Source organism: Rhinoderma darwinii, chromosome 2 (genome assembly GCF_050947455.1).
Source record: "Rhinoderma darwinii isolate aRhiDar2 chromosome 2, aRhiDar2.hap1, whole genome shotgun sequence".
Taxonomy (NCBI): Eukaryota; Metazoa; Chordata; class Amphibia; order Anura; family Rhinodermatidae; genus Rhinoderma; species Rhinoderma darwinii.
The window spans coordinates 177,828,403-177,841,742 of NC_134688.1; the positions used below are offsets into that span (position 1 = coordinate 177,828,403).

At 50.0% G+C, this 13,340-nt stretch overlaps 2 protein-coding genes across 5 annotated transcripts in view; one reads left to right on the forward strand and one right to left on the reverse strand.

Annotated features, from left to right (window-relative positions):
* PCID2 (PCI domain containing 2) overlaps positions 1-2,673 on the reverse strand; it is a 43,453-nt gene extending 40,780 nt beyond the window's left edge. The window contains exon 1 of the mRNA XM_075852539.1: positions 2,569-2,673. The gene's annotated coding sequence lies outside the window, so the exon portion shown is untranslated. The remainder of the gene's footprint in view (positions 1-2,568) is intronic.
* Positions 2,636-13,340, forward strand: part of CUL4A (cullin 4A) — a 69,272-nt gene continuing 58,567 nt past the window's right edge. Inside the window, exons 1-2 of one of the 4 annotated variants that reach the window (XM_075852534.1) lie at positions 2,636-2,737; positions 7,400-7,614. In XM_075852534.1, coding sequence (XP_075708649.1) covers positions 7,485-7,614 — 130 coding nt within the window. In that variant the 5' untranslated portion in view covers positions 2,636-2,737; positions 7,400-7,484. The other 3 variants (XM_075852537.1, XM_075852535.1, XM_075852536.1) reach the window with 3 other exon arrangements.

Sequence of the window (13,340 nt, forward strand, 5' to 3'; positions counted from 1 at the left end):
AGCTTGCTGGGCTCTGGGTGGGGGGGGAGAGCTTGCTGGGCTCTGGGGGGGGGGGGAGAGCTTGCTGGGCTCTGGGGGGGGGGGGGAGAGCTTGCTGGGCTCTGGGGGGGGGGGGGAGAGCTTGCTGGGCTCTGGGGGGGGGGGGAGAGCTTGCTGGGCTCTGGGGGGGGGGGGAGAGCTTGCTGGGCTCTGGGGGGGGGGAGAGCTTGCTGGGCTCTGGGGGGGGGGGAGAGCTTGCTGGGCTCTGGGGGGGGGGGAGAGCTTGCTGGGCTCTGGGGGGGGGGGAGAGCTTGCTGGGCTCTGGGTGGGGGGGGAGAGCTTGCTGGGCTCTGGGTGGGGGGGGAGAGCTTGCTGGGCTCTGGGGGGGGGGGAGAGCTTGCTGGGCTCTGGGGGGGGGGAGAGCTTGCTGGGCTCTGGGGGGGGGGGAGAGCTTGCTGGGCTCTGGGGGGGGGGGAGAGCTTGCTGGGCTCTGGGGGGGGGGGGGGGGGAGAGCTTGCTGGGCTCTGGGGGGGGGGGGAGAGCTTGCTGGGCTCTGGGGGGGGGGGGGAGAGCTTGCTGGGCTCTGGGGGGGGGAGAGCTTGCTGGGCTCTGGGGGGGGGAGAGCTTGCTGGGCTCTGGGGGGGGGGAGAGCTTGCTGGGCTCTGGGGGGGGGGGGAGAGCTTGCTGGGCTCTGGGGGGGGGAGAGCTTGCTGGGCTCTGGGGGGGGGAGAGCTTGCTGGGCTCTGGGGGGGGGAGAGCTTGCTGGGCTCTGGGGGGGGGAGAGCTTGCTGGGCTCTGGGGGGGGGGGAGCTTGCTGGGCTCTGGGGGGGGGGGGAGCTTGCTGGGCTCTGGGGGGGGGGGAGCTTGCTGGGCTCTGGGGGGGGGGGGAGCTTGCTGGGCTCTGGGGGGGGGGAGCTTGCTGGGCTCTGGGGGGGGGGAGAGCTTGCTGGGCTCTGGGGGGGGGGGGGAGAGCTTGCTGGGCTCTGGGGGGGGGGGGAGAGCTTGCTGGGCTCTGGGGGGGGGGGAGAGCTTGCTGGGCTCTGGGGGGGGGGGAGAGCTTGCTGGGCTCTGGGGGGGGGGCTTGCTGGGCTCTGGGGGGGGGGAGCTTGCTGGGCTCTGGGGGGGGGGCTTGCTGGGCTCTGGGGGGGGGGAGCTTGCTGGGCTCTGGGGGGGGGGGAGCTTGCTGGGCTCTGGGGGGGGGAGCTTGCTGGGCTCTGGGGGGGGGAGCTTGCTGGGCTCTGGGGGGGGAGCTTGCTGGGCTCTGGGTGGGGGGGGAGAGCTTGCTGGGCTCTGGGGGGGGGGGGAGAGCTTGCTGGGCTCTGGGGGGGGGGGGGAGAGCTTGCTGGGCTCTGGGGGGGGGGGGGAGAGCTTGCTGGGCTCTGGGGGGGGGGGGAGAGCTTGCTGGGCTCTGGGGGGGGGGGGAGAGCTTGCTGGGCTCTGGGGGGGGGGAGAGCTTGCTGGGCTCTGGGGGGGGGGGAGAGCTTGCTGGGCTCTGGGGGGGGGGGAGAGCTTGCTGGGCTCTGGGGGGGGGGGAGAGCTTGCTGGGCTCTGGGTGGGGGGGGAGAGCTTGCTGGGCTCTGGGTGGGGGGGGAGAGCTTGCTGGGCTCTGGGGGGGGGGGAGAGCTTGCTGGGCTCTGGGGGGGGGGAGAGCTTGCTGGGCTCTGGGGGGGGGGGAGAGCTTGCTGGGCTCTGGGGGGGGGGGAGAGCTTGCTGGGCTCTGGGGGGGGGGGGGGGAGAGCTTGCTGGGCTCTGGGGGGGGGGGGGAGAGCTTGCTGGGCTCTGGGGGGGGGGGGGAGAGCTTGCTGGGCTCTGGGGGGGGGAGAGCTTGCTGGGCTCTGGGGGGGGGAGAGCTTGCTGGGCTCTGGGGGGGGGGAGAGCTTGCTGGGCTCTGGGGGGGGGGGGAGAGCTTGCTGGGCTCTGGGGGGGGGAGAGCTTGCTGGGCTCTGGGGGGGGGAGAGCTTGCTGGGCTCTGGGGGGGGGAGAGCTTGCTGGGCTCTGGGGGGGGGAGAGCTTGCTGGGCTCTGGGGGGGGGGGAGCTTGCTGGGCTCTGGGGGGGGGGGGAGCTTGCTGGGCTCTGGGGGGGGGGGAGCTTGCTGGGCTCTGGGGGGGGGGGGAGCTTGCTGGGCTCTGGGGGGGGGGAGCTTGCTGGGCTCTGGGGGGGGGGAGAGCTTGCTGGGCTCTGGGGGGGGGGGGAGAGCTTGCTGGGCTCTGGGGGGGGGGGGGAGAGCTTGCTGGGCTCTGGGGGGGGGGGAGAGCTTGCTGGGCTCTGGGGGGGGGGGAGAGCTTGCTGGGCTCTGGGGGGGGGGAGCTTGTGACTTTGGAAGGACACGACCCTTTGAAAAGAGTACTACTTGGGGGTGTATATCCCTGATCTCCTACAATGATGGGTGCACAGCTTCCTAGGCTGTTATGGTTCAGCGGTAATGGGCTCTTGGCCAATGCCCAAACTAAATGCCTAGCTGAAGGCATAGGGAGCAATGAATGAATGTCAGTGCCACTAAAACACACTGCCCATGTGACTACCATAAACTGTTCACAAAATACAAGTCCAGAGTGATAGATCACCATCGACCATACAACTAAACTTACCCTATAGGACAGCGCATGCCCCGAATATTCACCGTCGGCGACTACTGATGACGTAGAACCTCCTAATCTGGTACTACCTGACACCGAGTACGCCTGCGCATCGAACTCACGCGTCATCAGTAATGTCTGGCGGTGAGAGACTTCATGGCGCATGCGCGATGCCTGCTTGGTGAGTCCCCGAGATGTAGCGGTGCTTGGTCCCGGTGTTACCGGAAGAGTGGGTCGCCACACATAGTCAGTGTAGCCTGGGGATGCCCAGATATCTCACCAGTGGCGTGCTTGTCAGTAATGTGCCAAGGCTCTCACACATGAGGCCTGTCGTATGGTAATATTGTTCCCCCGCACTATAAGGTGGAGTAGGTGACAGTCGTGCACCGGGTGGTTACTAGTAGTAGGCACCCTAGTGCCCCTCGCTGCTTACCTGCTCCGGCTTCTCCTATGTCATGTAGTGGTATTGTATGTAAACACGGGGAGGCATACACGGCTTGCTGTGATGCACCCACGTTATGCCTATGGCACATAAAGCAATCCACTTTCTAGTTTCCCTAGTGTAGACACAATTGGGCACCTGTATCACAGTGTCAGTACTGGCCGCTGGAAGTTAATGGGTTACAAGGTCACCTGCGCCTAATTCCCCACTTCTGCATTTGTCACTTTCCTATTTACTCTCGGCTTTACACGGGAAAATGGGGGAATTGATCAAAATTGCCGCAAGGGAAAGGTGGGGTTGTTGCCGATAGCAACCAGGCAGAAATTAATTTCTCTGTGGCCCTTTGGAAAGTGAAAGCAGGAGCCTAATTGGTTACTATGGGCAACTGCGCCATTTTTCTTTCCACTAGTTTTGATAAATATCCCGCCGTGTGTTTCTGAAGCTCTTTTCAGAATTGCGCACAAATGTCACATCAGAGTTCTTGTCATTTCTCCGTATGGGATCTACTTGTTGTGTAGCCTTTGTTAGGGGATCTCCCCACCAGGGCTCTAGGCATGACGTATGGGAGGCTGCGGCAATATTTCTGCTTATCCCTTTTTCAGGTGCCGATTGTCCCCATCGCCCTGCATCTGTCTCTGCTACAGATATACGGGAGGGGCGGACACTGACAGGGCCAAGTCTTTTTGTTTTCATAGCGATAAGGTTGTGTCCGTTCTGCATAGCTCTTGTGGAAGTAATCTGCTGTATAAATATATATTCCTGATACATACTGCCAAAACGTGGTGTGAATAGAGCCCCTATACACATTCAGACCCCATTCACACGACCGTGGGAAAACTCCGGAATTGAGGACCGCAATATGGTCCGCAGTTCCGGCCCCGCCTGGTTCTATTGGCCACGGACACCTTTCTGTAGCGCTATGGTAAGGTGTCCGTGCCCTAGAACCGTGCCGGGAAATATGGAGCATGTCCTACTTTTCGGATTTTGCAGGCTGTGCTCCCATACTTTGTATAGGAGCACGGCACAAAAATTCGGCCCGCGGGCGTCGGTGGCTGGCCATGCTCGCAATCGCGGGCTATGATTACGGTCACAGCCGCGTGCATGAGGCCTCACTTTTGACATTTGTTCTCACACTTTATGCCACAAACGCATTTATCTTAAAGTATCAGACTCGTTGTTCACATCTGCATCCGGGGCTCAGTCGGCATGCACGGAACCCGACAGACCCCATTATAAGTAAGTCAATAAGGGGCGGTCGGCTGCTGCTTGGGGCGGTCTTGCAGTTTATCCGCCACAATGTAAATGTGAATGGATCCAAATGTGTAGCATCTGAATCCGTTTTGATTTACTTGTATTGGATCTGTGTGATGGGAGACAAAAAGCCCAGTCTACACTGTCATTTAAACTAACCTCGAACCTGTCATAGGGACATGTCAAAAATTGGGATTGGTGGAGGCCCGGGCCCTTAGACACCCACCAATCTAGCAGAGCCTGCAGGAACAGACCCTGCGACAGACCCAAATGGATATCAAACATATACACTTTTTTTGTAGAGGGGGGGTGGGGGGAATCAGGTAAGTGGAGCCTTAAAAAATAACGGAAACTAAAACAAATCTTTTGTCAATGGCAAAAATGACCCAAAAATTTTTTTTTACTAAGGGAAAAAATGGATGATTTATTGATCTATTATGCAGTTTTAAGTGGTGGCTTTATCCAACGTTATGACACCAATCTTACTGTTCATTTCTGTTTCAGTTTCTCCCACATAGATACTGACATTTCCTTTTATCTTATACTACTTAGTCTTAATGGAATATGAAGGTGAAGCTCCACCATTGCAACTACTTTAAATGAAACCTACCAGGAATGTTATGTATGCCCCTTTATTGTATATGCAAAATGTTCCATTTTTATTGGTTTAAATCATTGCCATTTCTTGCGTTTACAGGCCTGCAGCTGCTCTACTCCTATGTCCCCCTGACAACCCTTCCTGTCTGTCTCCTGTCATTGATCAGCTGTTTCATAAGGACCTTTTGTGGTACCAAATAATAGTCCAAATCCTAAATGACTTGAATAGTTACAGGTGACATGTACGTTAATGTGGATGGTGATTTAGATCCACACTGTGTCCTTATAACAAAGCCAGAGCACAGAATTGGAAGAGTTGGAAGGATATAGGAGTAACGTGGCTTTGGCTTCGAATCACATTGACAAATCTGTTCTCCCGTCCATTGTTGTTCCCCAGAAACAAGAATTGATAGCAAGAAGGGAAGTGCTCCCAAATACTTTCTATGGGAACATTTCCCTTCTTCCTTGTTTCAGGATCCCTTCCTGATTTTGGGGAATTATGACAGGAGAATGGATTTTCCAAATGTCCGTTCAAATTCATCCTAACTTGAAGCTCTCATCAGCATTGCAATGAAGTAAGCAGCTGAAACTGGGTTCACATGGTTTTTTTCATGTGCTCTAAGGCCAGGATCACACACATATTTTTTATGCAGTTTTTGGCTTGTTTTCTGAGCCAAACACAGGAGTGTACACCAAATAAACATACATCAGTCTTTTCTTTATACCTTTCATTCCTTTTGGATCGACTTCTGGCTTTTCTCGAAAAAACTGTTTCAAACTGCATGTGTGATCCCGGCCTAAAGGGTAGTTTTTAGGTAACATTTTTGGTAGTTCTTTTTGTACTAAAATATTAGGGGATTGCATTGTGAGCAATTCCCTCATATTTACCTTTAAAGCTAGGGCTACTTCTAGACTTTTAATCCCTCACTACAAAAAAATTCCCTACAAAGGCATTTAGTAGCATGAACATTTCTTCAAAATCGCTTCAGTCAAGAGTTGCTAGGAATATTTTTTTTTTATCATTTATTTTTTGAATCACTTTAAAAAAAAAAAAAAGGATTCGCTACTTTTTTCCTCCATAGAGTAACATGAAAAGCGCTTGAAAATTGCTCATTAAGGTTTTCGATTACGCAATGGCCGGATTTACTCACTACGTTTAGTAAAATATCAAAAGCACTACATACAACGTTTTGGTTTGTGGTGTTTGTAAAGCAATTTTGTGGCCAGTGGCTTTTTTTTTTTTCCAAATGCAGCATGCCATAGGTATGGCGTTTTTCCCATAGACTTCTCTATAGGAATTCAAAACCGCCAGAAAAAAAGCATGCATAAAATGACGGTAAATGAAAACCGCCTCCAAAAATGGCAATAAAAACATCATAAAAATCACTGTTACGTTTTACCAAAAACTGTTGTTTTTTTTTATGCAGTTTAAATTGCCAGTGTGTGAAGGAGGCCTAAAGAAAAATAGTCTAAGGGTATGTTCACACGACAGCGTCCGTAACGGCTGAGATTACGGGGATGTTTTCAGGAGAAAACATCCCCGTAATTTCAGCCGTAACGGCATGTGCAGGCGCTTGAACGCCGCGTCCATTACGGACGTAATTGGCGCTGCTTTTCATTGGAGTCAATGAATAACAGCTCCAATTACGCCCCAAGAAGTGACAGGTCACTTCTTTGACGCGGGCGTCTATTTATGCGCCGTCACTTAACAGCGGCGCGTAAATATACGCCTCGTGTGAACAGACAAACGTCAGCCCATTGCTTTCAATGGGCAGATGTTTGTCAACGCTTTCAAGCCGCATTTTTGCGGACGTAATTCGGGGCAAAAACGCCTGAATTACGTCCGTAATTAGTGTGTGTGAACATACCCTACTACTAAAAGTCTGTTTAGGGCCCTGGCCTTACCCAAATAATTGTTTTTACAACCTGGAGAGAATTTGCAAGGCATTCGAATTCCCTGCAGCTGCTCTCCCCCCTTCACCAGCAGCAGAATACAGATGCCGCTTATGGAGAGAAGGGTTGTCACAACTGCAACGCAATCTCCCTGAAACACAGCTGGATTCTGCTGATATTAAAGGGAGGGAAGGCATTTCCACATTGTGTCCCTGTTTTGTATTCTGTTAATTCTTCTAACGTTCGGTATCAGAGGTAAAGGTTCTAAGAACCATATTATTTTCTATTGGCCATGCTTGCACTTTGACCAAGATTTAATATTAACTCGGTTAACACAGTGTGAACTTTTTGTTCCAGCTTAGGGTTTGTATTCACCTAGAACTTAGTGAAATGATGGACCCTAAGGCAAAACGTTTGTACCCTTCATGCATTTCTGTGATCCACATCACGGCCCACAGAAACCAGCCTAAGTAGGTTTCTTTCCAGGCTACTACTTGTTCTTGAGCACATAGATCATAATCATAGATACTTTGAAGTTCTCTCAAAAAGAATAAGGAACAGTTTTTTACCGAGCACCCACAGATCAAGAATGCTCCTAATATGTATAGAATGTCTTCTGATGAGCTGTGTTCTGTTTTCCTTCTCTTTTATATGCCCTAGAGTCTAACTAAGTGGTTCATGATAATCACTTGATTGAGGGCACCTACTTGAAATCGACTTTTGCGGTGTGCCGAACTGCGCTGCCATGGAACAAGACGCTCAGAGAAAAGCAAACTTTTCAACACTAGTTAGCCATACCAACGGACTGACCAAAAGTTCCGCATTGGCTGAGAAACCCTCCGCTTCAAAAAAACTGATCATTAAAAATTTTAAAGGTAAGATTTTGGATTTCTATAAAGTGTGTTTTATTGTAGCCCATCTAATAAGTACATTTATATTAGGGTTAGTTCGGAACTAGGCGTAAACAAATCAATTGGCCATTGTTCTTGGCTCGCTGGTATAGAGAATACAATGGGAGAATCGTTTCTATAATTCTCATCTATTTGCCAAAAGGGATTCAGTCAGAGGCGTCCTTCACCCATAGGCTATTATAGAATGTGTTTAACGTATACATCATGAAAAGCCCCCGACGTATATATGTAATAGCAAAGTCTACTATGCTATACCAAAAAGAATAAAAACAAAATGATAACGACAGAGGCAAAAAGGATATGTTTTTGGCCTCTGTCGGGCTAACGGAGCCCTATGGACTCGCTATACGTAGGGAAAAGAAACGAGATGTTACCAGGGCCTTATTTAGTCACCATTCCTTTATAATGGACAGCATGTTATACTACATTTCTTCTTGCTCTGCCGCTAATCATGGTGGGTTAGCGCAATTACTTCAATCTGACAAGGGACAGGAATACCCCTTTAATCATTTATTTATCTGCTTGAAATACTTGCAATGATTGTTCTACTACTGTTTGTGTTGAAGCCTCCGTGTACAAAATATATAAGTGGGAATTTATTAAGACTGACGGTGTTGAGACTTCCGGTTCCGGCGCGCACATGAGTAGACGTGAGTGAGGAGAGCTCCGTTAACCCGACTCAAAAACCGGGGTCCCGAGGCTTGGTTACCTAACCTGAGGCCGCTGGCCGATAACCCTACGTACAGGCTTCTCTCCGGCGTATGGAGAGATATCTGGTGAAAACCGGGACCCCAGGATTAAAATCACAGGCCCTGCAGACTGACGACATGATGCCGCTGGGGAAAATGGCGCCTGAGCCGGCCAGGAACACGAGGAGTACGAGTTCGCGCTCGGCATCACAACCTCCTATGGTGCAGCCAGAAGGGGAAGAAGGTGAGCCTGAGACTATGTTTCACAATATGGACATTTCATGTCGAGTTTTGGCCAGGGAAGTAGCGAAACTTATAGCCCCAGATATTACAGCTTCTCTGGAGGCGACGGTGTCGAAATTATTGCACCAAATTCAGACGGATGTTTCAGCTCAGGCGGAAAGGCTTAACGATTTGGAACAACGGTTCAGTTTATTGGAGGATGAGCTAGCGGGAACACAGGAGGAGGTGAAGAAGGTGATAGCTTGCAATCTACAACTGGTTGATAAAGTGGATGACCTGGAGAATCGCTCGAGGAGGAGCAATTTACGTATTATTGGGCTCCCAGAGTCTATACCAGCAGGACAGCTGCTAAAGTTGTGTGCGGTGGAGTTGCCTCAGGCGCTGGGATTGCCAGCCCCGCTGAGAGCGGAGAGAGCTCATAGAGTGGGACCGATGCGAAGTGTGACCCAAGATGGCGCCCCAGCACGACCGCGACCAGTCATTGTGAAGTACCTGGACTATGTGGATAAAACGAATGTATTACAGGCATACCGAAGGTCATCGGCACAAGTGAGAGTACGAGGCAACAGAATTTTAATGTTTGGAGATTACTCGGCTGAGGTTACACGTAAGCGGCGGGCTTTTAGCACGGTGTGCTCTCTACTGGTCCAGAAACGCATTCGGTTCTCTCTGATGTTTCCCGCCATTCTCAGGATCTTCGAACCCGGCGGTGGGATGGAATCGTTTTCTTCTCCAGGGGAGGCGGCTAAATTTGTGGAAAGTTTGTCTAAAGACAATAATGGTGGTAGCCAGACGCACAGGGACGGATTGCCTCGCAGGGGACGTTCCAGAAACAGGAGTATCAGGAGGGGTCTCACCTCTTCTTCCCCGGATTGAAGGGAACTGTCCAGGCGGAGATGGAAGAAATCTCATGTTATTTTAAAGTTCCACATTGTTTGAGATAGAATTGTTATACCTATCGTTGCATCGGGGGTTGAGGTCTACTGATGTTAATGGCAGGGGAGGGTCCAGCTGAAGTGAGGCTTGAGGAAATTTTTCTTGCAAGGAGTCGGGTGGGAGTGTAAGGTGATGTTGATATTTTAAGGGTATACAGGGAGTTCATGGTATACCAAAGAGTTTCTAGAGGTGGAATGCACAGAGATTCCACGCCAAAATGTGCGAAAAAAGAGAAGTCTGAAAGTAATAATGATCTGTTGTTGGGGTTTCAATTTTGTTTTATGTTTAGGGAGGGGGAAGGAGGGGGGGGGACTGTCTCGGTGAATGAGGTTTGCTTTGCCATTACTGTGAGATGCCTAAGGTAATTACATGGAATGTGAAGGGACTGCAGTCCCCACATAAACGCATGATGGTTCTTCGCCACCTGAAAAAGTTGAAAGCGGATATAGCGATTTTACAGGAAACCCACTTATTGGAACGTGATTTCCAGAGAATGAGTAAATTATGGGTGGGCACGGTAATGGGTTCTCCAGCAGTTAATGGCAAGGCGGGCGTCTTACTTCTCATACACAAAAGAATTGAATGTTCGGTGGTTACTTTTGAGCGGGATGAGGGGGGTAGATATTTGCATGTGATCTTGGAGGGTGCCATGGGGAGAGTGAGTCTGTACTGTATATATGCACCAAATGACAACAATCGGGTCTTTTTTAAATTTCTGGAAGGAAAACTTTTAGCGGATAAAGAACCTCAGATTCTGCTGGGAGGGGATCTTAATTCGGTCTTATGTACAACAGAGGACAGGAGAAGGGGGGATGGTAGGATGTTGGTGGAAAGAACACATGATAAAGTCTTGGCCCCATTATTGTCTTCCACGAGCATGGTAGATGTATGGAGAACACAATTTCCATTAGGTAGAGAATTCACTCATTTTTCTCATGCGCATACCGCATGGTCGCGTATTGACTATCTTATGGCTTCTCCGGTGCTCCTCTCTAGGATCCTCAGTGCTCGAATAGAGGACTTAGTGATATCAGATCATTCACCGGTTTCTTTGATCCTGGCAGATACGTTTAAAAGGGGGTCGGATATATTGTGGAAATTTCCGTCATTTCTGGCAACTGATGAATCCTTTCAATCCTGCTTGAAGGGCTGGGTAGGGGAATATAGTCAGGAAAATCAAGCTCATAGAGAAAACAGCCACTTGTTTTGGGACACAGCCAAGGCAGTGCTGAGGGGGAGGATCATTTCTTATGTTGCTTCGCTTAAACGGAAAACCAACAAACATTATAACGAGTCTAGCAGAAACCTTCGCATGAAATACACAGCGTACTTGGCAAACTCGACATTAGCGCTTAGGGGGGACTGGCTCACGGCAAAGGCAGAGTTTGAAAGGTGGCTGGATAAAAAAGAAAGGTTCCAGAGAGAGCAAACAACTGCGCATTTTTTCAGATATGGGAACAAATCAGGCTCCCTGCTGGCTAAAATGGCGAAAGGACAATTTCGCCCGACTCACATAGGGGGGTTGAGAGATGGGAATGGGGAAGTACAGAAAGATCCAAAAGTCGTCAATGATATACTGGGAGATTATTACACTGCGCTATATGCACAGGACATTTCGGAGAGGAATGAGGGGAGGGATTTCCTGGACTCCGTAGCGTTACCATCTCTCTCGGACTCTGATAGAGAAGCATTAAACGCATTGATCACGGAACAAGAGATAATATCGACCATTAAATCATTGACGAATAACAAAGCGCCAGGGCCAGACGGATTTTCTAGTGATTTCTACAAACTTATGAGGGAGGAAGTCACGCCCATTTTATTGCCGGTGTATAATCGTATGCTGTTAAATAAGGAATTTTTGAAGTCGGGCAATGTAGCTTATATTAAAGTATTGTACAAGGATGGGAAAGACCCGGCTAACCCGGGGTCCTATCGACCAATCTCTTTGATAAATCAGGATGTTAAAATATTGTCGAAGATACTGGCAGATAGGTTGGCTATGTTTCTCCCTAATTTGATCGGGCCACACCAGGTGGGTTTTGTCAAGGGGAGGTCGGCGGTCAAAAACATACGCACGGTTTTGGCGGTTCAAGACGCAATGAGGAATTCTAATATGGAGGGTCATGATTCGCCAGCACTTTTAACGTTAGATGCCGAAAAGGCCTTCGATAATGTACACTGGGATTGGCTGAGGTTAGTTTTAGATAGATTTGGGATACAAGGATTGTTCAGGAATTACCTGGAAGCATTATATTCAGAACCTCTAGCTAGGGTGTTCACTGCAGGTTTTTTGTCAGCACCGATACATTTACAGAAGGGAACAAGGCAGGGATGCCCCTTGTCTCCGTTGCTGTTCGACTTGGCTTTGGAACCGCTAGCGAGACATCTCTTGTCATCCAGAGATTTTGAAGGGATTAAGGTTGGCAGCCAGGAGGTCAAGCTAACATGTTTTGCTGATGATCTTTTGTTATTTATGAAATCGCCTGGGGATCATTTGGGGGGGGTGCTGGAGAAGCTAAAATACTTTGGGTCCTTCTCAGGATATAAAGTCAATGCGCAAAAGAGTCAATTACTTTACTTGAAGGAATCAGGGGTAAGACCACCCTTGCAGGGCACGGTGGAAATAGCTAGATCGTATATTACATACCTGGGGATTAAAATAGGCAAATTTCCCTCTTCTCTCTATAAACTAAATTATTCACCCTTGTTTGAAAAAATCCATAAGGAACTAAATCGATGGGCGTCATTGCCATTGTCGTTGTTTGGGAGGGCTGCTCTTTTAAAAATGATAAGCTTTGCTCGACTGTTATATCCAATGCAGACCATACCCATATTGATCAAGCACCTAGATAACCAGAAATTACAGACAGCATTTTTACAATTCTTGTGGCAAAGGAAGAGACCTAGGATTGCATATAAAAAACTGGCACTGCCCAAAGTGGATGGAGGTATTCAGCTGCCACTTATACGATACTACAATTTAGCGGCCATCTGCAGACACATAGGGGATTGGATACATAACACCAATATGTACTCCAATGTTCAGCTGGAACAGGAATTGGCGGGAGCGGTTCCGCTGCAGGCCCTGCTACACATGTCATATGCTCAACTGCCTAATAACGTTAAGGCAAGTCTGTTGCTGAAAGATACAATCGGCACCTGGAAGGCGGTGCGGAAGCTTTTTGGTCTTCCGTATGGTCTTTCTAAATTCTGGCCGTTGTGGGATAACCCTATGTTTCCACAGGGGAGTCAGAATAAATTGTTTTCGCAGTGGAAAGATGAAGGGATCAAGGTCCTGGGCCAACTCATGAATGTTGAGGAGGGGAGATGGCTTACGTGGCAGGAGGTCTCTAGCAAATACAATTTGAGGGAAAATCAATATTTGCAATATGTTCAAATAACGGGGTTATGTAAAAACAAAGTCCGCAATATTGATGGAGTAGAGATACGGGGAGCATTTGATGGGATGGTGCCGCAGGGTGGTGCGGGGAGAAGCCTTGCAAGTCTATATGGTAAACTTCGGAATGCTCATCTTGATTCCTTTAGTACTTCCTGCTTTAGAACGTGGGAGTTGGAGCTGGAGGATCCAGACATCTCCAGCAAGATACGAGATGGATGGGAGAGGGTGAGGAAGGTCATGGTGAATGAACAGTGGCGTGAGATGCACTTCAGGCTAATGCACAGAGCGACATACGCCTTTAATTTATCCTACAGGGACGCTCCAGCACATTATCTGCGTAATTGTCCAAAATGCGACTTGCACAAAGCCAATTTGCTTCATGGGATGTGGTTGTGCCCACAAATTCGCACGTTTTGGGA